Source organism: Argiope bruennichi, chromosome 4 (genome assembly GCF_947563725.1).
Source record: "Argiope bruennichi chromosome 4, qqArgBrue1.1, whole genome shotgun sequence".
Lineage (NCBI taxonomy): Eukaryota > Metazoa > Arthropoda > Arachnida > Araneae > Araneidae > Argiope > Argiope bruennichi.
In genome coordinates, this window is record NC_079154.1 from 34356694 (window position 1) to 34384045 (window position 27352).

The 27352-nt window shown below is 26.6% G+C and overlaps 3 protein-coding genes across 4 annotated transcripts in view; 2 read left to right on the forward strand and 1 right to left on the reverse strand.

Moving 5' to 3' along the window:
- The first annotated feature begins 226 nt into the window (after positions 1-226).
- LOC129967008 (lamin Dm0-like) lies at positions 227-15836 on the forward strand. The gene is made up of 11 exons (XM_056081639.1): positions 227-730; positions 2677-2809; positions 3884-4033; positions 5826-5996; positions 7501-7626; positions 7897-8117; positions 9067-9292; positions 9378-9482; positions 11801-11917; positions 12520-12633; positions 15284-15836. Exons 1-11 carry the CDS (start codon positions 336-338, stop codon positions 15314-15316), a joined length of 1791 nt encoding a protein of 596 aa, XP_055937614.1. The 5' UTR covers positions 227-335; the 3' UTR covers positions 15317-15836.
- Positions 15837-18784: 2948 nt separating this feature from the next.
- Positions 18785-23902, reverse strand: LOC129966960 (damage-control phosphatase ARMT1-like). 2 transcript variants are annotated; one of them, XM_056081583.1, is made up of 5 exons: positions 23717-23734; positions 22498-22598; positions 22082-22317; positions 20896-21061; positions 18785-20443 (listed from the first exon to the last, which is right to left on the reverse strand). In XM_056081583.1, exons 2-5 carry the CDS (start codon positions 22498-22500, stop codon positions 19673-19675), a joined length of 1176 nt encoding a protein of 391 aa, XP_055937558.1. In that variant the 5' UTR covers positions 22501-22598; positions 23717-23734; the 3' UTR covers positions 18785-19672. The 2 variants fall into 2 exon arrangements, with proteins under 2 accessions (XP_055937558.1, XP_055937557.1); XM_056081582.1 differs by having other exon boundaries at positions 18788-20443; positions 22493-22598; positions 23717-23902.
- Positions 23903-24175: 273 nt separating this feature from the next.
- LOC129965716 (terminal uridylyltransferase 4-like) overlaps positions 24176-27352 on the forward strand; it is a 49613-nt gene continuing 46436 nt past the window's right edge. Inside the window, exons 1-2 of the mRNA XM_056079835.1 lie at positions 24176-24422; positions 26434-26552. The gene's annotated coding sequence lies outside the window, so the exon portion shown is untranslated. The remainder of the gene's footprint in view (positions 24423-26433; positions 26553-27352) is intronic.

The following is a 27352-nucleotide window of genomic DNA, read 5'->3' on the forward strand; positions in this document are numbered from 1 at the left end:
TTTTTATATGTCCTTCAAATTATCATTCCCCATTTGATCAAGATTCAGAATTATGAAGTCTGATCCCAATAATAAAATATGTGAGTTCAACAAATATTATTGAAAAATGAAGATTGATCATGTGAATTTTTTGAAAAATTATCAGAAAAGAGATTATGTAACAACGATGTATTTTTCGGTTTTTTTTTTTGCTCTCATATGACATTTGAAAGCAGGTATTGGCAACATGTCATTATTTCAACCGCCGGGAACTGCCATTTTAGCATCGTGTGGGGTGCGGTTGAGTAAGCCGGACTGTGTTTTGAAATTATTTTGAAGGTTTTATTATTGCTGAAATGTCTTCCAAAACTAGAAAATCCACAGCGTCTTCGTCTCAGCGAGAAAGTGAAAGATCCTCAGCCGAGAAAATTAGTCCAACGAAAAAATCCACGCCGTTAAGTCCAGCCCGGTTAACACGGTTGGAGGAGAAGAAACAGCTTCAAAATTTGAATGACCGTTTAGCTGTTTACATTGATAGAGTTCGTTATTTAGAAGGAGAAAACAATCGGTTGTCTTCTCAGGTAACCACTGTTGAAGAGAAATACGAAAGGGAAGTTAGAAGTACCAAAGAATTCTATGAAAGCGAAATAAATAATTTGAGGTCTTCGCTTGATAATATTGCCGCCGAAAAGGCTCAGTTAGTGTTGGAATTGCAGCATGCACATGCAGACAAAGTGGAATGCCAAAAAAAGTAAGGATTTTTTTTTTTTTTCGTAATCGAATCGGAAGGTTTCTTTAAAATTTAAAATGTGATTAATTTCTTAAAAGTTTTTGTTTTCCATTTTACCCCCTTCAGTGGGTAAAATGACCTACTTATTTGTTACACAATATTGTGCATTTATAAGGCTGTTTTACAACCAAAACATTTGACATTTTAACTTAGACTGACGCATTTGTTCACTGATTAGTGCTACTTGATCATAAATTTATTGTTTTCCGAAATAATGTGCATGAAATATCTTAAAACAGAAAGTGTTTTGATTATGAGTTTTTTTAACACCATAATCAAAACACTTTAAAATTTTATTTTATAAAAATGCTACTGATATTGATTGATTGATTGCTTTGCTCAGAAGCAAAAGTTTAAACTAGTGTTTTATATTGAAGAATTATTTATTTAAAAGTTGTCACAGCATTTTCAAATGGATAATTCGAAAGTACGACTTCTTGAAATTAATATTAACTGATATTTTTTCAAATGATGAGAAAAGATTGCTGCATTTTTATAGTATACATAACTGGAATAATTTATTTTAACTTTAGTTTTCATCAGTTTTATTTTATTGTTTGTTTACATTAACTTACGCTTAGAGATAATTTTAATTGAGGCAACTGAACATTTAACAAATCGCAAGAAAAATATACTTTAAGCTAACACTATAAATATTCATGAATAGTTGCTGTATTCTACATTTTATAGATATTCCAAATTAGGAACTTATGTTCAGAATCGATTTTAAATGACAAAGCTTCAATTTCTGGGGATATTGTTTCAGTTCTTTTGGATTATGTTTGGAATAATAAAAACTATGTGATAATAGTTAAGTCTTAGATTTAATTTGCATATATAATAATTTTGATTTTTTTCTCATTTTTTAATTTTTAAGGTAGATCTTGTTTGATATTTCTCTTCCCCTTTACTTGTTAATGCTACAGATTATCAAAAACTTTTGAATGGTACAAAGTGTTGATATTGGGATAATAAGTGGTCATGTTTAGGAGATATATGACTTCATCTGTTGCACATATCTGTTCAATCTGTCAGTCACCTACTTTAGCCCTTTGGTATGATTGACTGTGTTGCGAGTTCAACTGCCCAGAAGACTTGCTATTGTATCCAGCTTTCTGATAAATTAATATGTTGCTCAATTACAGGAGTACTATATAAGAGGAAATTCTAAAATAGTGCTTGTTTGATATTTAATAGTTATTTGTTGTTGTTTATTGATTTAATCGACATACTATGTCCACATGTTGATTAAACCATGTAATGTTCATATAAATAAACAATTAACAAGCAGCAATTTACTCTTTGCTGATTTAATCATGTATCATAAATTGGTATAAATATTTAACCTTTTCCCCTTTTATTTAAAATAGTAAAAACTTAATTTTAAAGTGACTTTAGAGAGCTAATGATTACTGATTAGAAAAAATGACAATATTAAAAATTATCTGATTATTGCAAAATAATTTACCTTTGAAAAATCTGATTGTATTACTTTAAATTCTTCAGTCTTTGGAGCTATAAAATGGCCATTTGTAACCTTGTATCTTATAAAATGGCATTACTGACATTATTTCTTAGTGTATTTGAGGATCTAATGACAGCTTCTAGTGCAAGGAGCATTTTCTTGCATCTGTGCTGTTTAGGAAATATTGATGGATATTATATTAAAGAAGCATCTAATTTTTAAGCAACATGAAAATTTGTTGTATTTTAATAAATATTTTTAAAATGATATAAAATCTTAAGCGTTCAAACATTGTTCAGAGTAAATTAAATCTATGAATATCTGTACCTTATTTTTGTAATTCGTTCATCATTTCTCTCCTAAGAAAAGGTTTAGTACGGTTTATATGATTTTTTTCATGTCTGTAGTGTTTTGTAAATTAATTACGCCCATTATGATATAGATTGTCCAAAAAAGAAAAGGAATTAGCTTCTGAAGAAAAGAAATCTCTTAATCTTGAGTCTCGGAATCAAGAACTCCAAAATGAAGTCAATCGTCTTAAGATTGAAAATCAAAGATTGGAAGAGAAGATCAAGGTAATGAAATAAGTACTTTTGTTTTTCTGTTAATTCTACTTACTTTTTAATTAATCATCTTGAATAAAAAAGGAGTTAAAAAATTAACTTGAAAGTGTTTTTATCATTTACTTTTTAATTTCTATATATGAAATTTCTTGGATTAGGAACAATAGTTAACTAAAAGAAATTATTATTACTGTAGTAGTAGCAGTTGATTTCAGTTATATCAATTCAAAGTTTAAAATATAGGATTGCCATAGCACCAAGAAAAGACGGAATTTTAAAATTGTTGATAAAATTGGAAAAATAGAGGGAATTTGGAAATTTCCCTTAGAATCTGGAAAAGTACAAGGAATCTGAAATTTATTATTTTTTTTACAAGTAAGAAATTGCTGATCTGTAAATAGTACAGAATAAAATGTTGTCACCATAGCTCCAAGAAACATAACTGAAACTGCGTTCTGCCTTTCGGTAAAAAGTTGCTAAGTGAAATCATAGCCTTAGGATAGCAGTAACTTGCAGTGAAATAAAAAAAAGATGGTGACTGGAAAATGTGAAATTATTGCATTGTATATCGAGAAGTGTTGCTCTAATAAGGCAATAGCAATGTGCACTACAAATTCATTCAACAATAATGCCATGTCTCATTTTTGCCAAACTTTGAAATATTGCTTGATGTAAATAAATGTCTTTAAACAACTTTCTTTTAAAAAAAAAAAAGCATGAACTGTAAATAATAATTTACATTATTATAAATTATTTTTTCTCTGAAATGGGAAAACACAGTGTCCCATTTTACATTGGTTCTTATGGAGAGAAATTTTCACTTACCAAACATTTTGCATTATTATTAAGATTCAAGAACAAATTATACTCTTAAAGCATGGTTCCTTTGTAAAGAAAAATTGTTAATTTGAGCTAAAAAAAATGTATTTTTTTTTATAATTAACTTTGAATTTGTAAAATATGCATTCTGTGCATTGAATTAACAATAGCATAGTTGAAGTAAATGCCAGTTATGAATTTTTATGAAAATATTATGAATTTTTATTAAAACATATTAACAGATTCATGTATATTATTTCTGAATAGGATATTTCAATGGAAAATAGATCGCTATCAGATTTATTGGACATGGCCAAAAAAGAATCGGATGATAAGACATTGAAGATAACTGATCTACAAAACAGACTTCAAACTTTGAAAGAGGAATTGACTTTCAAAGAAACAATTCATGAAAAGGTATATATTTTACTTAACTTCCCCCCCCCCTTCCAATCAATGATTTATATATATATATATATATATATATATATATATATATATATATATATATATATATATATATATATATCAAAGAATGAATTTTTTGTTTAAAATTTTTTCCTTTCTTTTCATGACTAAAATTTTATTGTCTGCTTTTGCTTATTTTATATTACTGCATTGTATAATCAAAAGTGGAATTTGTAACATTCTATTTATTAAATTTTAATGAGGTAATAAGTTTTTACTCTCTTGTATATGAAGCTTAAACAGTCCTTGAGATTATCATACCTTTTGACAGCTACGGAAATTGGATGAAAACTACAAAAAATCCCCTTTACCCAAATCTTTTATCACATGAAGGCAGAGAATGAAAGTAATGTTACCATAATTGGTGGGGGGGGGCACAAATCTTGTTTCAGTATGAATGCAAAAACATGGGAATTGCTTCTCATAATAAAAATGGATATGAGAGTTGGTTATGACTGAACAATAATGATTAAAAAAAAAACCCAAAAGTGATACCTATTTAATGAAACAGAGTAGTAATAAATGTTTATTAAAGAATTTTGAAAATTTTTTGTTTTAAAATTAAACTGATTATTATTAATCCTAATTGTTTTTTAATTAAACTAAATATTTTCTTTAAAATTAACTTTAAAAATCAGTTAGAATTCTTTAAAAGTATCTATTCTTCAATAATTTGTTGATACTACATTATATGTAACATTGGTAAGAAGTGCTATTGATGACTAGGTAACCAATATTGGAGGATATGAATTATTATGAATTTTAAGGGTTTAGACTTCTTTTTGAAAATGAAAAAGTTTTCTATTCTGTAAACCAATAATTCAAGATAGTAATGCAAGTTTGGCAGATAAAACCTTATTTATGGTTTCATTAAGAATTGCCTTTGTATTATAATTTTGACCAAATCCATCCAAGTATTAATTGTTTGTTGATTAATCTATATGTGTATATTTGAATATATAATTCATAAACACAGAACTACCTTTATGAAATTTGACATATATTTGCTTTATTACTAGTGTTCACGTGAATGTCGCTTAATGCCAAACTTGGCAATCTTAAAATTACAGCAAGCCCATTACCCGCCCTTCCGGTCGAGTCTTCCAGGGGTTTATTAGAACGTTGACCCGCATCGGCTCCCCAGCCCCCGCAGAAGCTGTAAACAACTTCAGTTTGTAAGGCTTAACAAAGCCAACCGCAATGCAATACCGCAATCAGCCATGTATTATATGAACTACTCACCCCAAAAGTACAGTCCACTGCTCACTTCGAATCACCAAACCAGAATTATAGATTTATAATATATTGTGAATCGGATTCAGGAAAAGTGTGGTAATTTGTTAAGCTGTGTATTCACTAATGTATTGGTGTGTGGTCAGCATTAAAATGATAGGTATGTACCAAAAATATTAGGACCCATTGGAACAGAAGGAAGATAATGTATACTTGATTTTGTATTCTATAGAACTTATCATAAAATACATTATATTTTGTATGTATGTGAGAAAATCAAAAAGAAGACATTCTCATCGGTTTTGTAATCAAAATACTGACATGACAACATGTAATTTTTGAGTTCTTTTTGGATTTCTTTGTGGTTGGTCATAAACTGCCTTTGGGCTTTTAAATTTATTACATGAATTAACAGAACATGCTAATATTTGTTTTATTAAAATGTTAATTCCCCCTTTTTAATATAGCTAATAAGTTATACTTAAACTTTTATTTATTAAATTTTTAGGAACTCTCAGATTCAAGAATATTCAAAACAGTTGAAATTTCTACTATTGATTCCAGTATTCGAGAAGATTATGACCAGAAATTAGCTGACAGTTTGAGAGAACTTCGAGACCAGTATGAGTCGCAGATGAAGATAAATAGTGAAGAAATAGTATCTATGTATGAAAGAAAGGTATACATATTTGTATATACTCTAAAAAAGCAAATATGTAAATGATTTGAATTTATAATTGCCAAATTTTTTAAGTTATATTTGATTTCTGTTATTAATCTAATCCCCAAAATTGTTTATTTGTAATCAGCATTAAACAATGATCAAGTATTTATTTCAGAAAGAGCATAACTTATTTTTATACTGCTATTATTACTTTGCATTAAAAAGGATGAATCTGAAAATTTCAATAGGATGAAACAAACATTTAGTAAAATTAAGTATTGTATTTTCTGTGGATTTTATTTACTTTGTTTACTAATGAATAATTTCTGATCCCTTCACCTGTAAAAGCCTCATTAACATAAACAAGTCTTCATGTAAATTTATTAATTTATTATCCTTCCTTTTTTTCTTAGTCTCTGTACCTACTTACCTCTTGCTCATGCTTTAGTTTTTTTTAGATATTTGGAATAATTAAGAATTTTTAAATGCAAAACTATTTTCCATTGTTCACTTGACTATTTATTATTATCTCGATTGAATAAAATTCAATTAATGATGACAGTCTAGAGTTTTTTTGAAAATTTTTCTTGGAATTGGAGATTGTTTAGTTAGTATAAATTAGTATTTAAAATTTTGTATAACTAATTATTTTATTGGTGAAAATTGTCTTCAGTTTTATAAATTAAGGCATTCAAGGGATTAGAGAAAAAAACCCTTTTTAGTTGCCAGCTAAAAATTACTGAGTATAGTCATGTTAATTTTTTTAAGGATGATCAATGGCTATTTGTATTGTAAATGCATTGTATGTTTAATGTAAAAAATGGGATAAGTTTACATTCTTATAAAGCTGTAAAAAATAATGGGATCAAGATTTTTAATTCAAAATGATTATTGAAAAAGTTTGCCTAAATGACTTAAGCTTTTGTAACTTATTTCTCACTAAGCTAGAGTAGGCATATTATTGCATTCTGTTAAAGTTATCCTTACAATTTCAAAACTCGCATTTTTTAAAAGAGTTTTTGATATCTTGAGCTATAACATTTGCATTATTATCTTGTAGAATTATACCATAATTATATAAATATGCTAAGAAAGAAGCTGCTTTTTTAAAACTATACAATAAAGTTTAACGAATAAAGATTTTTTAAAAATAAGATTTAAGATTATGTAAGGTTAAGGATGATGATCAAATAATTAAAACCTGTATTGTTTTCATTATCATTTTGCTGTCTGAAAATGATTTAATGTTTACTATTTTTAATTTGAATTAATCTTATTTTGTCATGAATAGATAAAGTAATATTACCTAATTAAATATTTCTGTAATTTTGTCCTAAATTTTTTTGAGAAAAATTGTGTATGAAATTTAAAATAGTTCATCAAAGCTTTTGTGTGATTTGTCAGAATTTTAACTGATGTAAATTTAAGTTGAGTAAAATTCAAAAGAAGTTTTCTTAGTATTTCCAATTAATTAAAGTATATATTCATTCTATATTTGTAAATGTTGTACTTTTCTTAGCTGTTTGATCTTCAAAAAGAGTTGGAGCAAAAACTTAAATCTACTCAAGGGAAAGAAGAAGAAACCAGGACAATTAAAACAAAGGTTGAATATTTATCATCCAAAGTTTCAGAATTGGAAACTCAGGTTCGTAGTATTATAAATAAATTTTTATTAATTTTATTTTTATAAATTGTAATTTCTCGCAATTTTAAAGAAATTTTAAAGTAAGCACCTTTTTATAAAACTAGCATTGACTTTATTACTTTTACTTAATTAATAAACAAATGTTTATCTTTTGCAAAATGCAACCTAAGACCTAATTGATTCACACTATGTAAGTATATTGCACAATTTGATCTTAAAAATTATCTGACTTTGTCTTAAATTTTAAAGAAATTTGTCAAAATTTTGTAGAATGGATCTTTGAAGAATAGAATAAAAGATTTAGAGGCACTTTTGGAGCAAGAAAGAGAATGGAATCATCTTGCCATGCAGTCTAAAGAAGAGGAATTAAGAAATTTGAGAGAAGAATCTCAAAAACAACTTGTAGAATATCAAGATCTGTTAGGCATAAAAGTTGCTTTGGATATGGAAATTGCTGCATATCGTAAATTATTAGAAGGAGAAGAGGCCAGGTATGCATAAAATTTAAATTGGCACACATCCAAAATCAGCGTTTTTATTATAATTTTGATTGTGTAATCTAGTTAATTTTCAAATCAAGATTAAAAAATAAAATTAAAAAAAAAAGACTTTCAAATAGTTTTGTTTTTGAACCTTATTTTACATGCCAATATACTAGCTTATTATTATTAAAAAATATTTTGGCAAAGATTTTTTCTTTGAAATGTATAGCTGCAGTGGCCTGGTGATAAGGTCTCAGCTTTGGAACCGGAGAATTTCATGCTCTAGACTTGATTCCAATCAAGAACTGCCGTATAAGCGGTTCTGGTGCATTTTAAAACCATTGGGGCCAAATGTCCTCCTGCTGGAAGAATAAGTTTGGAGAAGGGGTATCAGCTCAGCTGTCATCATCATCATCTGTATGCGGTTCAAAATTATGTGGTCCATCCTAAAATAGCCCTAGTATTGCTTTAAAATGTGATGTTAATATAACTAAACTAAAACCAAACTAAACTTTGATATGTATATTTTATTTTCTACATCCCTAATTCTTTTCAAACTGTAGTATGAGCTTTAAAATAGAGAATATGAAAAAAGATTAATTGATTTTATTTATCCCCCAAGAAATTCTTCTAATTTTATTTTTCTGTTTTAATTAAAAAAAAAAAAATTGTGTATTTTTTTAAAATCTTATTTGCTATTTGATTTATTTTTGAATTAAATGTAGTATCAAATATCTTTAAATATAAAATAAATAGAAATGTTTTGAATTTTGTTACAACTGCTTATATTCCTATCCTAGCCTTCGAAATAAAAATAAACTGTTAAAAATGTCATTCATTATTTGTAATATTTTATTCTTTGTAAACATTTGTTGTCAAAAAAATAAGGAAAAATTATTATTAACCTCATTATTGATAAATTTTTATAACATTTAAATTATTTATTTATTACATTTAGACTTAACATATCTCGAGAGGAATCAGCTGGTGGTGAAACTGTTGGGCGTAGTACTCCAGTTCGTCGTACTCCTTTGAGAAGTACAAAAAGAAAACGTGCTTACTTTGAATCTGGAGAAAAGTCTGTTAGTGATTCTCAAGTTTCAGCTTCTTCAAAAAGTGATGTTGAGATCCATGATCATGATTCAGAAGGAAAATTCATTAAACTGTACAACAAAGGAAACACAGTGAGTTTATAACTGTGGTGCGTAATCAAAATTATAAAGTTGTCCTAATTTTGAATCATTTTGTAGTGTTATTTTTCTTTCTTAGGAAATTCCACTGGGTGGCTGGCAACTAATTCGCAGAGCTGGGGAACAAGAAACTATTTATAAATTTCACAGAACTACAGTGATAAAGAGTAATTCTTATATTACAGTAAGTTGAATTGTTCTTCTAGTTTAAGAATGATTTGATTAAAAAAATTAAAGCCTAACTTTGTTAATTTTATTAAGTATGTTAGAAATCAACATTAATTCTGCTGATTTCGTGTGTGTGTCTGTCTCTGTGTGTGTGTGTTAGAAAAAGCTGCTAAAATTGTTTTCTTCAATGAGTGATTTAATGTTTCTACCAAGAATTAAGTTGTTGTTATTGTTAGTGTTATATTTGGACTAAAATTATATAATACTGAACACTAACTATACACACTAAAAATGATAAAAATGTTATTAAATGAATTTTCAATAGTATATTTGTTGCAATTATAAAAACAAATAATTAAAATTATGAATTCATTCATTTTAACCAGAAATATTGGCAAAAAAGTAAAAAATAATCCATAAATCCAAACTCAGACGGATAAGATTTTAAAAATTAGGTAATATTTCAAACAAATTAGTATTTTGTATATTAGCCTTTTTTATAACCATTTTAAGATGTTTATGCACACATTTTTCACAAAAATTAGGTTGAATATTTTCCCATTCCTACAACAATACTCCTTTCGATTATTTATCTTTACTGGAAACAACTTTTTTCTTAAAATGTTCCCATAAATTTTCTATGGGATTTATATAAGTGCTTTGTGGTGGTATGTCCATGATGTTCAGGACAGTTATTTAGGGGCTTGGAACGCACTCAATAAACTTAATATTTTGGTTGTTACCATGAAAAAGTTTGAGCACATGTTAGAGCAAATTTTTCTTTAAAGTGTTGAGGTGTACATTCTGATCAATTCTTCCATCAATAAAATGCAGGATTCATGGACCAGCAGCTGAAAATGCGTCCCAAATATATACTGATCTTTACCATGCTTCATATTTTGCTTTCAAATTTTTGTATGTGCAACTCATCGTTTGAATCCAAATGTTGAATTTACTCTCCTCAGTAAATAAGACATATTTCCAATAAGGGAAATCCTCATTTTCATGCTCCTTTTCTAATCTAAATCTTACTGTTTGATTTCACTTACTTTTGAAAGGCTGTTCTTCTATTGAAATCTGCCTTATAGAGCACATTTCTCATTGTTGATGGGCTGTCCCCCCCCCTCCATGCTTTTCAGCAGTATTAGGTATCTTTGGTGCAAAGGCATTTGGAATGGGTTTGCTTTCACTTTTCTTATTAAATATCTCTCATCTATTTCAATGAAAATTTTATAATAGTCTATCTTAGGCTTATTTTCCACATGATTATTGGTTTCAAAGCATTTTATAATTATTGTTATTGAATGACTTTTGTTGATAATTCTTGATATTTCATGTCCAGACTTTCCATTTTCAGCATGCTTCTTAACCTGTTTTCATATCTCAAGGCTAGCTTGGCCCTTTTGCCTTGATATTTTGATTAAATGAATATTTACTTCCAAAGTATAAACGAAGATAAACACAATTAGGAAATTCCCCTGAACAACTGCAACATTAAACAAAGTTGGAAGTAATTTCTACCCAGCATTGCAATTATCCCAGTTTGGCTCTTAATTGGGAAATTTACGAGTTTAGTTTGTGTGCTCTCTTCTAGAAATTTTACTTTTATGTCTAAATTGTAAAATATAATTTATGAATTGATGCTATTTGGTTTTGTTTTAAGTTCTATAACAAGTTCACTGTTAAGAAAATTACTTAATATCCTCACTTTTTTAAAGAATTGCTTTTATAATGAATAGATAATTAAATCTCTCAATAAAGAATAATATTTCTTCTCAAAATTTTTGTTGGTTGTCTCTGAAAAATTTGCAAGTTTTGATTTTTAGTGAAAACATAATTACTAAAAAGATTCTGATAATTCCCTCAACCTCTCTTTCTGAATATTATATGGAATATCTAATATCTTGCTATCAGAAAGAGTAGAGAGGTAAACATTATTTCTTCTCTTCCATCCTTTTCCTTTATTTGTGTCTCGTGAGTGTAACAGGCATTTGTGGCATAATGCAACTTTTTTTGCATCTTGTCTTCATCAATGATTTAAACATTGATGGTGCCCAGGATATAGTATTTATTATTTTTTCAATACATTGTGGCATTTTGTTTTAAAAAAAAGGAACACAGTTTAAACACACTAATGTTTTGTGCTGAGGTGCTTGGTACATCAATATCTTCTTGATTACTATACCATTGTTTGTTATCTTTAGATATTTATTCCATTTAATTTTCATTAAAATTGAAAATACAAATTAGTATCAATTACCTTGTATAAAAGTATTAAATAGTTTGAAATGTTTTCACTTAACTACTTTATAACACTTATTGTTTGTTTTATAGGTATGGAGCTCTGATGCAGGTGTTGCACATAATCCTCCAACTGACTTTGTTATGAAAGGACAGAGGTGGTTTGTGGCTGATAACATGAGTTCTGTTCTCTTAAATAATAATGGAGAAGTAAGTTAAAAAAAATGATTATTATGAGTTTTTAAATATGAATTCATAGTTTTGAGCCAATGAATTGAAATTCTTAATAGAAGTCTAAGATTTCTTATGATAATGAAAAATTAAAACTTGCAGTTTATTCGGCTTTATTTCTATGCTATGCATTAATATATAATTTACATTAATCTGCTGGGATTATAATTTCTTAGGATTATATTGGCTGTTCCTAGGCCAAGGATTCATTTTATTAAAGAGGTCTAAAGACCAGAGGACTTTGAATAACAATTAGTATTTGGTCTTAGATGCCAAAGTTTTAGTACTTCATTAATTCCAAGTATAATTTTATGTAAATTTTGCTGTCACTTTGTGTTACTGTAGTATGTTAGAAATGAGTTATTCAATTTATAATTTGAAAAATGTCATTCAGAATACACCATTTCAGGAATGTTGATATTTATTGTATTTTATAAATTATAATTATGATTGTTTGATAATATAATATAATTTATAATTAAAAAGTTCTTGTAAATTTAATAATATTATTGTATTATATGATTGTGTGTATAAAAAACTATTTGAAAAAATTTAAAGTAAAGCATTTTTTTCCCCCTTAGGAAATGGCAGTGAGGGAAACTTCAAAGAAATTTCACAAATCATTAGAGCAGAGAGTATTGGATACTACTTCTTATCCGTCTGAATATGCACCTGAAGACATCTATCATCAGCAGGTAAAGAAAATAAAATAATAATCTCATCTTTATGTTTATTTTTTTAGAGCAAGGAAGAATCATACAAGGAGGAGGGGAGGGGGGGGTCATGTATAGTTATATGGCTAAACATGAGAGATTTTTGTAATTATAACTGTATGAACTACACAGGGTTTTATCTCTTTCATAAATATTCAATGTGACTGCCATATTTTACTGTCATTTTGTCTCACAGCAAGTAATTCTTTGCACATATTCTTGAGCAATTCAATGTCAATCAAATCATTTGTAGCATAAATAGTGTTTCTTCTCTGGATACTTTTGTGTTATTTTGAATAGAAATTTTTGTTGTTTTGCATGGTAGAATGAATTTTATGAAATTAGATAGGTATTTACTTTTTCCATGTTTATATCAATGTTTCGTTCAGATATTGATTTTAAATGCCTAGGGTTATATAACTGCAGACTTAAATAAAATATTAATTTTCCAATATACTGTTATCTTTCAATTCATATCTTGCAAACTATTAAGTTAGAAAATTGGGCAATTAATTTGTTCACATCCTGCTTTATTTTTAATCTTATAGTATTTCAGTATTTTTTTTTTTTTTTTGTTAAATCATTACCCATTTACTCAGCTGATGTGAAGGAACTTCTTATTAATATAGCAGTAAATATTTTTTGAGTAGTTTTCATGAAATTATAGTTATTTTATATATATCACATTAGAGCTGATGATTCGATTATCTTAATATATAACATCAACTCTTTTTTTAAATAAAATTGTAAAATAGACTCTAACTAATAAAAGAAATAGAAAATTTGATTGTATAGAATTTTTTAAAATTTTCATATTAAATTATTATATATGTAAGTTATTCTCATTATTCATATTAGACTTTTGTTATGTTAGAAATATTTTGTAATATAAATGTTACCTTAATTGTAATATTATTTATTCCTATATTTGATTGAGGTATTCCTATTATAACGAAATAGAAATAATAATTCATATGACACACCTAGTTTTTGAATATCTGCTAATCACTTATTTAAGTATTTGATAATTGCTTTAAGTGGCTGTTGATTAAAATATCATATTATATAAATGTTTTGTGAAAATGCAATGGATTTTCTTTAGTTAAGAGTTTCTTGGATCTCGGAAACTATGGACTGAGCAGGACAATTTAATAACATGGATGATTGTCTTTAAAATAAAATTTGATATAATAGAATATTATATATCTGTTACACTAATCTTGCAATATGCTGAATCATATCAATTACATTTTGACCCTTTTATTCAACTTTTAATAATTAATATTAAAAGTATCTTTATACAATAAAATATATATCTTGGATATCTACTTGTGGTCCAATAGCTAATTCAAAGCAAATAGAAATACATAGTTTCAATTGGGAAAAAAAATGCTTTAATTATAATTGAATGTATTTCTCATAAAATTACAAAATCTATTTTTTTGAAATGCAGTCTCCAGTTCTGTAATCACATTTAGTAAAATGTAAACAAAAATTCTTCTGCAACTAAAATTGAATGATTCACAAAATTCAAATTGCTATTTTAGAATAGAATTTTGCAGTTAATTTTTGGCCTTTGAAAGTTTAAGGAATTGTTTAAAAATTGAAATTAAGCCCTGCTCTCTCTCTCTTATTTTTTTTTTCTTTCCTAATTGTTACTTAGGTTAACAAACAATAACTCTGTCAATTTTATTCATGAAACAATGGGATATTTTTGTAGCATGTTTTTAGAATTCAATCTTTTATTAAATGCAACTGATAGGAGGGTATAAAGTTGGATTTTGTGACTGTTTGGAGAATATATTTGACTTAAAGAAATAAGATATAATTTTTATCGTCACTTAAAGCATATAACTATAAGCATTGTGTCTTATCACTAGTGGTTCAGAAATTAGCTGTTGGACCATCATAAGAGTAGACACAGTGTATATGCAATTGAGGAAAAAATGAAAATGAATTTTACAATATTCCAGTAGCTTATACAGCACTACTCTTATTACCCCTCATAGAATATTATTTTCATTGTTTATTAATAGATATGAGCATAGTAATGTAGTTTTTATGTTTAAAAAATTATATATATATATAATATACTTCTCCATTTTGCAGCATATTACAATTTATTTATGCATGATCTTTCTAGTGTCTAAACATTTTATATATTTCAAAATCTCTTGTTTTTGATACAGTTATTTTTGAGTACCTTTTTGCATTTCAAATATTTTTCTAGCAAGTATTGTATAGTGAAAATAAAAGATTTTGTTTTTGTGCCTTCATTCAATTATATTCACAATTTTAGCAAATCTAGGAAGTTGAAATTTAGTTACCTCATTAGGGACGGATTTATTTTAAAATCAAATATTGAGTATTACCAGATATTGATAAGTTGTGATAATATTTCATAAAAAAATTGAAAATACTTTCCTTTATATATGGTAAATAAAGTATTCTCTACTTTTTTTTTTTCACATTAGCAATATATTTTAATGTAACTCCCTATCTTGGAAAATTATTGCTTTTAATTTCCATATATTTAAGTTCAGATTAATAGAATTCAATGTCAAATTGATGTAACACAATTATGTATTGTATTGATTTTTACATTGCCTAATGATAATTGAATTTTTTTTAGGGTGACTTTAAAGAGAGGTGCTGCATTATGTAGTCAAAAAAAGATAAATTTGCTTTCATCAAGAGTCAAACTATCAACTTTTAAAAATATTTTTAGATTTTTGAATAATTGTCATGAAGATTTCATTGTTTTAATGCAGTGCAATCATGGAATCTTTTAACAAATCAAGAATTATTTTGTAATTCTTTATACCAGTTTTCACTGCCTACTTATTTGTATTTTATTGAATTTTTTTTCTGTATTCTGTGTTTGATTTCCTTTTATGTAACTATAAAGTAATAAGTTTTTGTATCAATATATAAGTATAATTCTTTTGGAAATATTCAATGCAGTATAGATTTTAAAATTAAAGAAAGTCAATTTATTATCTACTGCTGAATTTTTGCTTAGATTTATTAATCTATGTTTTTTTTTTTAATTGGCATAATTCAAATGAAAAATTCTGGTTTTATTACTTTACATACTTTTTATTCATAATATCAACATGAATTGTTATGCACTCTTATAATTATAAAATTCATTAAGTATTGAGTACAATTCATCCTCATCACTCACTGTAATTATTATCATAAAAAATTACATAAATAAATAAAAAAAATCATTTTTGTACGATTTTAACTTTATTTTTTATCTTATGCCTTTTCTTTTTGTATGTTTGTCAAAGATTTTATCTTGGCAGATAAATATTGCTTTTTTTTATTCTAAAGATGCTTTAGAAATCTGTTAAAACTTAAAATTGTCAGAAGCAATATGATTTTGTAACTTTTGCTATTTGTGTTATAACTGTATCACTTTTGTTTCTGAACTTAACAGAAACTAAGTTTATTTTATGCTTGTCTTTTTTTTTTGTATCAATGTGCCATTATCAATCATTATATTTGGAATAAAAGTCTTTGTTTATAAATTGAGTACTTTTCTTGAAACAAGTATTAGTTTCAACTTTACTTAAAAATTCTGATTTTCTTACAATGCAACAATTGTTTTATGAAGTTTTGATGCTTAGAAAATGAGCCTTGTGCCATTAATTAAAGTTGCATTTATTTCTACTCAATAATATATATATTAATGTTGTACCATCATTCGAATTGACACAACATTAAAATGTTTTTAGATAAATAGGTTTTAGTAGATACTATTACTATTGTAACATTTTCAGTTATTATAAAGGGATGTACTAATAAAACAGTTCATATCACATGATGTGTATATATTAAAACATAACATAGGTGGATCAATTAAAATCAATTTATATAGTCAATAAGTTATAAGTACAAGGTTATGATGCTTTCTAAATATTTCACTAATGGTATATTATGGACATCACTATTAGTAATAAAGGAGAATGACCATTGGCAAGTCAGAGGTGAGGATGCTTCTTAAAACTAGAGATTTGGCAAATATATATTTTGAAAGTTAAGAATGTGTACTCGCATTTTTTTTATTTTATTTTAAAAATTGGCCTAGATTTAAGCATTTCTTTTTCTTCTATCATCGAAAACTAAAAAGATTGTTTATTATCTCCACAGTTTACCAGAGGAATTAAAAAGATAAGTTTCTGTATTTTGAAAGACAATTAGGATATATTATTTGGACAGTTACATTTTTAATGCCACTTACCTTGGGATTTCATTCCATTAGGAAACATGTTTTAAAATCCATCTCAATTTGATATTTAACCTTTTGTTTATAGACTGGTACAACTTTCCAGCTGTATTTAATTGTCTTGTAAAATCTCTTTCCTTCTGTATTGAACCCCCTGAGTTTGGGATTTTAGGGCACCATTCATTATAATTACAGTTGGCACTACCAAGTTTTTTAGTGGATTTTTTTTTCAGTAGGTATAGTTTTATTTACAAGTTGCACTTGACTGTAAACATATTGTTTTTTCTCCCATTCCTTAATTTTGCATTTCCAGAAAAAATAAAATTACTTTCAGAACAAAAGTAGTAAAGGTCTCCTCTTTTTAGATAGAAAATTTGTAGCAACCGAAAAATAAAATAAAATGAAATTTTGTAATGTCAATAATATCTTCTAATCAATCTATTGATAAATGCTCGTACTAAAAAAAATGACTTCATGTAAATATAGAACTGTTATAGTATCAAAGAATCGATTTAGCACTGAAAATTTTTTAATTTGTACTTGGTGTATTCCTACCAAAGATACATTTTTAACTATAACTTTTGAGTAAGCTCTTAGCTTTAATATTATTTATGATATAAATTTTTTTTACCTTTCTCAATATACAAATATTAAAGTATGATAATTCCTTCATTTCAGTCCACTGAAAAATTATTATATACAGTACACTCCTGATTATCCGCGGAATTGGGTGGCGCGGCCGCCGCGGATAACAAAAATCGCGGATAATTCAAAAAAAGCTAAAAACGGGTATAGCAAAAGAGAAAAAAAAAAAAAAAATCATTCTAACTTTGAAAAATCGTTTTATGTACAATAAAACGTAAAATAAACAGCAGGAAATGTTTAACTAACGCTTAATATTTTAGTATATCACTCAAAACTAACCTAAAATGCATTTTGTTAATGAAAACAGGAAAGTGCTTTGTACTTACGAGAGGCATCAAGGATACACAGAAAAATGAATACATATGTACTGTTTTAATACTGTAATGTATTATGTAATTACAAAAGCATAACTGTAAAACTACACCTTTTTGAAGAAATCAGTCATTTGTGTTTACTTCTTGCTTTGGAAACATTTTCTCTTTGCTTGGAAACAGGGGAAAAAAAAAAAAAAAAAAAAAAAAAAACTTAGTGCGGCAGGCGCGGATAATCCGCTCCGCGGATAATCGGGAGTCTACTGTAATTAAATCATTCTGGAAGTATTTTTATTATAGGGAGAGTTTGATTTCATTTCAAAGTCTAAAATTAAAAATTGCTAACATTTCTCTAAACTAACCTAAATTATCTGCCTATAAATGGAATTTAAATAATAATAATTTTACAGATTATATTTTTCTAAAAGCTCTAGAAAAAATGCCTTTGGTCATGGAATGAACTACATTTAGATGGAAAAATAAATTAATCTTTAATATCGAAAAGTGATGTATATATATATATAGAATTTCATAAAGAGCAAACTTTTCATCGTAATATTGCAACCATAATATGCTAAAAAATAGTAATTACAAACAAATTCCACCTACACTGACATATAAGCATAAATTAATGTGTAGGGCATTCTTAACACTCGTACGTCAGATTCTACCTATTAAAAGCTTACAAGTTCATATGGCTCATCTCGGAAAATAGTCATTCATTTTAGGCTTAGAGCATTATCTTTCATATTCATTGTCAATGTTCTGTGAATACTATTCAGAGAGGCTTTTTCCATTATTAGCATCAAGGGGTATAAATTAAGAATATTCTACATATCTTGATAGAGAGAGTGTCCTGCTCAAATTCTAAATAGTTTATACATAGCAGTAATTAAACTTAACAGAATAAAGAGAGACTTTGCTAAGAACAGTAGTAAGTATAAAAAATTTTTATTCAAAGTTGAGAGTAATTATTATCAACAATAACAATCAATTATAGAGTAATGACTATGTCAAGGAAAAATAACTGGATGGCCAGAGCAGTGGAGAAAATAAAAAGTTATTCAAACTTCAGTGAGTAATAAATTATTAATATGTCATGAACAGCAAGAAACAAAGCGAAGAAGGAGAGAGGAATAAATATAACTGAAGATTCAATATTCGATGTAGTTAAAAATAAACAATGAAGGCACCAAACATTCAGTATAAAATATTCTATTTGTTGATTTAATTTAAAATATCAACAAAAGAAAAGCTTGTTAAAACTGTAGTCAAATAGAGAGTAGTTGCAAATTAAATAATACATTCACTTATTTTCAACTAAATAATTTTAAAAAATTATTTAATTATATCTGAAACAAGCTAATTGTTGAATTTCAGCAGTATTATTATTTGAATTCTTGAAATTTCTTTCACATGGAAAAGGGATAATAAGGTTGTCATCATTCTATAAATTTTTTTAGTAGTACTGAATGTACTAAAATGCAAACACAATCAAAATATTATAAGAATTTGCATATCTTTATAAAATTTACCCTTCAACCAGCTGGAAGATAAAAAATCATTCCAATGACTTTTGTCAATAATGGCTAGAATGCAGAAAGTCATTCTTTTTACATTCAATCATCATCATTTTAGGGAGATTTAGGTGCTGGATAGTCACCAATCAATGGGGTAATCTTTGTTATAAAATTAAAGAATGTGATATCTGACATATAGATGAAACCAAAAATAAATAAATTGATAGGTAGTAACTTTAATTGGATTTCATTTAATGGGCAACAAAATATAAAAAATTAAAAGCTTATAACAGAATTAATTAAAACAAATACTAACTTAGATTACTCAATTTTTTATAACACTGGATAACAGCATAATCTCCCTTAAATTTCCAGTTCTGAGATATTTTGTTCAATTGATCACATGTCCCAGATTGAAGTCCAACAACAACATCTGCTTTAATAGTACGTAGAGTAGCCAGGGATGAAGGCAAGAAACCATTCAGAGCTTCTTCAAATGATGTAGTTTCATCCCACTGACGGTCTCCAGTTAATTTTCTGTAATTTAAATCACCTTTGAATATAATAAGATCACTTTCACCCAATTTTTTATATAAAAGTGGATCAGCACTCTCCATTTCACTGAAATCATGTGGATATGTCCAAAATGGTTCATTAAGTATCTCCCATTTGCCAGCAGTAATTTTATTCATACATTCTTCACTAAACTTGACTAAATTTTCATGATTACTTTTCAATAAAACTTCAAGTAACCAATATATATCCTTTTCTAGAGTATCAGATACAAACCAGGGCATCATTTTTACATGAAGTCTGATTCTTTTCACAAGTTTTGCTGCTTGAAGAAAATATAACAAGCACAAATCACAAAATAATTCAAAACCTGCATTGTCTAACACAATGTCAATGAGAACATCTTTAGAGGAGTTGTTAGAATCTTGTAATATTTGCCATAAAATATCTGTATCATCCACAATAATGTTCTTCCTAAGTTCTTCTAAATGGTTTAAAGGACTACTATTTTCAGAATTTAATTTTCCACTTGAAATAGATAAATCCCACTTGTTACTCCACAATGAAACCTATAAAATAAAGCTGGTGAGATAAAACATTGGTAAATGCTACCAGTAAAAAAAAAAAAAAAAAATTATAAACAATATTATCAAAAATAACAAAAGCTAATTTCATTCCAACCCCCGTTTTTTCCCCCTTTCCAAAATCCATGCTGAATATTATTTTAACAACAACAATAAAAAAAATTAACAAATAATGTATAGTAAATTCTATATTATCTCTCTATATATAGTTTATTAACATACATAATTTGTTTTTCTAATTAGGATTTGAAATATGTACTAAAGATTTTTTCATTCATCCAAAAACAAAATATAAGCAATGTTGCGGAAAAAATACATTTTTTTCTGGTAAAAATTTGTTAAATTAAAATCTGCTTTTTGTTTATACAGAATTTTATATTGTTCTACGAATTCATCTGCAGAAAAGGGAAATTAATAATAAGATGGCAGAAGCTTACCTCTAGATATCTTCTGAAATGGAACAGATTGGTTTTACCATTTGAGTTCCCCAACTCTGCAATTGTTTCATTTAGAGCAGAACAAAGGAAAGATGCTGCATCAATTGCAGATATAAAAGAATCTTCTTTTTGTTTATGAAAAGGATCAAATTCGTTCAGTGATGTGCTAAAAATACACAAAGAATATTAAAATACTATATTATACTAAATTGATATAAAAATCTCCATACTTATTTTAAGATATTCTCATTACATGATTAAAATACAAAATGTCCAGTCAAATATTTCAGACAAAACTCGGTCAAGAAAATGCAAAAACACCAATTTAATTTTAACATACAAAATTGAACCAATTATAATCTACTGCACAACAGTTATTAGAGATTTAGCTAACAAATCATAGAAATTGTTTTAGATATTTATAAAGATTTTTGGAATTCAATTCCATTTACATTACAGCATTATTTAAATATGTTTCATAGCTTAAATATAGTCTAAAATGGAATACCTTATATGACTTTATAGGAAAACATTAAACATGACCACCAGTTCACAAGATATAATTCTTTTTCTTGCAGCTTCTGTTTCGTTTTCTACATTTGGTTGACTTATAATTTTAATGCAATTATTTAATTATATATGATGGTTTATTTTACAATTACAGGAAAGGAAGAAAGGGGAAGGGGAAGAAAGAAAAAAGATCAACACCCATCTCAAACTTACATATGCTTGAAAAGGTATATGAACTCTTGAATAAGGATCAATATAAAAGACAAATTTTGGATATCTATAACATTTTCACACAGAGAAGATATGAATGCTATTTCAAATATATATTACTTGAATTGCAGATAAAATGTTTACTTCTAAAGATAATACTTTTTATTCCCTTCTGTGCATGTTTTTTAAAAAATTCAAGTACTTATTAACAAAGGGGAAAAAATCAATAGGAATTTCTCAGATAAATGAAAATAAACTATTATTCAAAGTTTTTTTTAGTATAAATTATTTTAATCTTGTAATTTTATATTCTTCTGGTTGCAAAATGAGGTATTGCACTGGATTTATTATCGAAAAATAAATGGAGGTTTCACATCAAAACTTATTAAATAATCATAATACCTTTATTATCATTAAGAATAATTCAAAGTATATTATTCTACAAAATTAAAATTTTAATTCACACCTAAGTTGGAAAGCTTGTTTAATTCGTCTATAAAAGTAACATTCTGAATATAACCAGGATGACTCAAACCAAGTTGGTGGGAATCCATAGATATCTTCATGTTGTTTTAAATATCCATTCCACACTGTAACATCAGGGCTATCACAGACAAGAGGTTTAATGTTTTTATTTGTAACCATTTCATTTTGAAGTGCAGATAATCTCCCAATAACTTCTTTTACTTCTTCTTTTGCAGTCTAAAATAATAAATATACACATTTATGAGATGTAAAAAAGTCAATTATATATATATTTAAAAAAAATTATTTTTTCAAGTATATATTGTTTACTTCATCAATTGCACACAAGAGTTTTTTTTATATGATATATATAATATTACAATCACATGCAGAATAAAAAAAAAATTCTAACCTCACCATATGATTCAACTATACTATTTTTATTTTGACATAGGAAATCCACGACTTTGACTAGAATAATAGGTAACCTGTCTTTAATAGTTAAATATGCAAAACTCCTGAAAAAGAAACAAATAAATATTGAAATGAATAATTATAAACATTTATCAAATGCAATATAAATTATTGGAAATAAATGTGCAATTACATATTATTTACTTAAGTAAAAATTTGTATTCATCTATTTAGATATAAAAACAGATTTTGCTGCATACTAAAGTCAAACTAATTCAATTAGCATTAATTAAAAATAGGTATATTCAAAAAAAGAGGGAAAAATTATTCAATACAAACATGTATAATCAGTTTTTTTTTTTGTTATTTTTTATAATAAATACATATTAATTTAAGAGCTTTTAGTGTATTCTATAAGGAGTATATTCAAATACAAATATCAGCAATGAAAAAGTATAAACAGCAATGAGAACAAGAACATAGAAATTTCTTAGCATGAATTTTGTGACTTATTTTTAAAGTATAAAATGAAAAGTAATCCATCCTGTCCATTAAAATCTTATACTCTAATTATCGATTTCAAATAAAGTGAAAAGAAAGCAATATTTATTATTTGTCCGAGTTAACTCATCTTACCCAGAAAGTGAAACATTACAATGAACATTTTCACGTGTTTACATAAGCTGTTTTCAAAATACATGTATTTAGTCTTTATGGTCATATTACAATACAACAATGAGAGCTGTTTCATCTTTAATAGTTGGAAGGCTATTCATATTACAAGATCCATTTCCAAAATCTCAGCAGCAATCCCTAAGGTCATATTACAACAAAAGCTTGCCACGATTGTTGGATCAATATTCAACTGAATATTGATCAAAATCAGTATATACCTAAAAAAAATTTTTTTAATCTAACCTTTTAACTATAAATTTACTTTATTATGAACAGACATTTATTGTCTCAACAAAAATAATTAATAGAAAAATTCTGCCAAGAGACTTAGAACAAGCAATTATAATGATACAAAAACAAAATAAAGTACTACTACCCAAATCGTTTCTGAAATGTTCATATAAATAGTACGGAATTAAAAGAAACTCCTCTCGTACATTTTAATTTTTTTATTTATCTGGTTTTTTTCCTTCATGATTCAAATAATCAACGGTATTAAGAGTTCAAATTTTGAACGGATTGGTTTATAAACAAAGATTAAAATTACCCTTTATATTTTCCAGAATAGTGATCAGGGATCAAATTATTTTGAAATAATTGCCCAGACATTTTCACCTTTGTAATAATGAAACACAAATCGATGTCCGTAAGATATTTTTATTTACATTTCATAGGACCAGCGTGTAAACTAAAACGAAAATACACCATGAAAGGGTCTGTTTATTTATATTTATATTCATTATCATTTTTATGATGCTGAAGGTTAAGATTCTTGTCACTAGAGTATATTTACATGCTTTGAGGATTGACTATTTCTCAACAATAATTCAGAAAGATTCTTTAAAGAAACAATCAGTGCAAAAAAAAGAATATATTAAAAATTATTACCTTAAAACATTATATTATAAATCTTTTTAATTATACTTATGCATATATTTATCTCTGTAAACGTCAAAACAATTGAAGAAACCTGAACAGTAATTTATTTTTCAAAAGATGGCAACATTGTAGTAAATACGAAGCTAAACTAAATCGGTATCTGAGGAATTTGAATATTATGAAATTTCGTTTTTATTAAATTCTCTCTCTTGAATTGAATTTTAAAATTTGAAGAGTAACACTCCTGCTTTAATGATTTTATTTATGTTGATTTGAATATATTTATTGTTAAATTTAACTTGTTTTTGACATATCAGTTAATGGACTAAGCATTTGAACTTGCTTCTTTTGCGAAATGTTTCTTTTAAAACAGGGTAAGGTAATGATTTTTAAAAATAAATTCGATTACAGAAATCTAAAGAGTATCTCCGAAATTTGTTAAAAGTTATACTGTGATAAGTGGTAATTTATCACAAGTAAAGTGTAGTGTTTATGGTTAATCAGGATTGAATCTAATCATAATTAAATTTTTTTCGTCCGCAACAAGCATCATAAGTGGTGCATTTTTTTAATACAAAATTGCGTATTTTTCTTATAGAAATCTGTAAATGCAAATAATCATATAAAAAGGATGTGCTGCTTTTGTTATGTCAATTGCTTTCACCTGTTGTTTAGTTCAGATGGTATATTTGTTTATTAAAAATGAGAAATGTGTGTGTGTGTTATTAAAATTTTTTTTCTTAAGTATTGATAAGTGAAGTTCAAGAATTGTAGTTCGGTTTCGAAGAGATATTTCGAATATGTTTGAAAAACATACTCCAGTTTTTTTTTTTTTTTTGTTTCGTTTTCCCCTTTCTAAATTTTACGCTTTGAACGTTATTGGAAAATTATGCATTTTTTGCAGTCGATTCATATTTACTAAGCTTTTATTTAATCATGTGACAGAAATAAGCAATTCGTGAGACATCTAACATGTTGGTCTAGTTTCAAATGTAGCTGGATACTTGTAAACATTGTAACAACCATATTAATAACCTTAAATTTACAATTAGCATATATGTAAAATTTATTAGATAAAGTTTTATAAGCTTATTGTAATTGTTAATCGAATTTTTAATAACTTGGTGGCAAGAATGATATTATTTAGTTAAACAGTTCTATTTAATGTTATTATATGAAGGTAATTGTAGTAATAGTATAGTGAATTAAGCATTTAATAATAGCATAATATTAACAATACCTATAATTGGATATTATCAAAAATGTAAATTGTTGTGTACTTGTGAATATATACTATATATAAACCTAGATGATGCGAAAGCTGATTATTTATTATCTGTTTCCTATATAATTTCACTTCTTATTTTAGGAGTTAACGCAAACTGCAAGTGTAGAATGTTTTTTTTAAATAATTATGATTAGTATAATTATTATATTATAAATATACATGCTTACAAGAGAATTGATTATATTATATTTAATCAATTTGTAAATAGTTTTAGTTCTTTGTTCCACCAGTTTGCATTTGATAGATTGATTATTAATGTGAGAATTGTGAATTCCAGTCAATGGATATTGATTAATTTCCTCATACAGTATTGTCTTACTATCTGATAGCCATTTTGTTTACATTGATTCTGATTTAAATTTCATTAGTTGAAAAATGATCATTGTTATTTTTGTTACAACTAATTTATCGATTGTTAATTTATATTTGTAGTTATTCATAATATGTAAATTGAAATTAAGTAATACTTGTTAGTAATTGAAAACTTTTTTTTTGCATTGTAGACAGAATTTTGCATTTTAATTATATTAAAATGATTTAAAGAAAGGGCTAAATCCTATTGAAGCAGGTTTGAAACTTAATGGATAGCAAATGTAGTAGCTCAAGTAGATATGCAAAATTTTATGTAGGATGGTATGATGTAGTAGATATTGAACATAGATATGAAGGTACATGATTTTCTTTTGTTAGCATAGTTTTATTATATTTAATATTAATTAAGTTAATATAATTTAAGATTTAATTACTTTTTTTCTTAAGTATTAGTAGCTTGATTATTAGATATATATTTACAATACTCATCTCAAAATACAGCATAAAAAAATTAAAAAAGCTTGGTATTGAGTATTTTAATAAAAAATGTTCCATTGGTTTTGTACTTGTTACTTAAACTTTTTATTTGTTATTTATAAACCTCATTTATGCTAAATGACATAAACGTTTGTAAATGAAATGAGAAAAAGCTGTTTATTTTTTCCCAATTTCAGTTTTATTGAGTTTTGCATTTTGAGTTTTTGTTCTCCATTATTTTAAGATTAATAATGGAGTTTGATTCCATATTTGTGTTGTATTTCTTTTGATATTTTTATATTTTTCAGGCTCATCAGAACAGATGAATTTTGATACTTGATCTTAAATTGATTAGTTTTAAAGATTTTAAAATGCCCTGATTGTTCAAAATCTGCAAAAGTTTTTAAAATCAGAAATTTAAAATCAGGTAAAAAATTTCTTTATTTTAAATGTTATGAATTGTATTAAATGTGTCAAATAATAAATGTCATTTGAAGATTGGAATTTCAAAATATGGTGGAATGTCTTTTAATAAGCACAATTCATTTTTCTTCTTATTCTTAATGAGAAACATATCTTAAGCAAAATTATTTGTTTATTTTTTTGCCCAAATTCATTTTTCTCATTAAGACAATGGGTCTTAAGTGAAATTATTTTTTCCGCCATGTAAAATAAGATGGTGGGGACCTTTGGGGGGGGGGATCCTAACAAATTTATAATAATGTAATTTATTATTTATATTGCCTTTTTCTTTTTTTTTTACAAGAAAATTGTTTAAAGACGTTTGCTTTTCACTATGCTTCAAAATTTGGGTAAAATGTTTTTTTTTCCTTGCATATCTCGGAATCATCTAGCAGGGCTAGACAATCCCAATGAATCCGAAAACGTTTAAGAACAGAAAAAGTGAAAATGTTTAGCTATATTAAATGAATTTCTAGTGCTCATATCTGCTTCCTTAATAAGCCACTATTTCTCAACATGTAATAATTTCGTATGCTTTCTGCATCTCTTTTAATTCACTGGAAACTTTGCTCTATTGCCTCTATTATTTCTTCTTCTCTCAACTAAATCTCCTCAGTTTTTTGTTGTGACACAGAATGCATTTCGTAAGCTCTTTGGTAATTCTAGTAATGTTCTTCCACCAACTTATTGTTGTCATTGCTATCCAGCTTTCATCCCAAAATTTTATCCAAAGTTAAAGTCTTGTTGATTAAGGCTCCACAGACG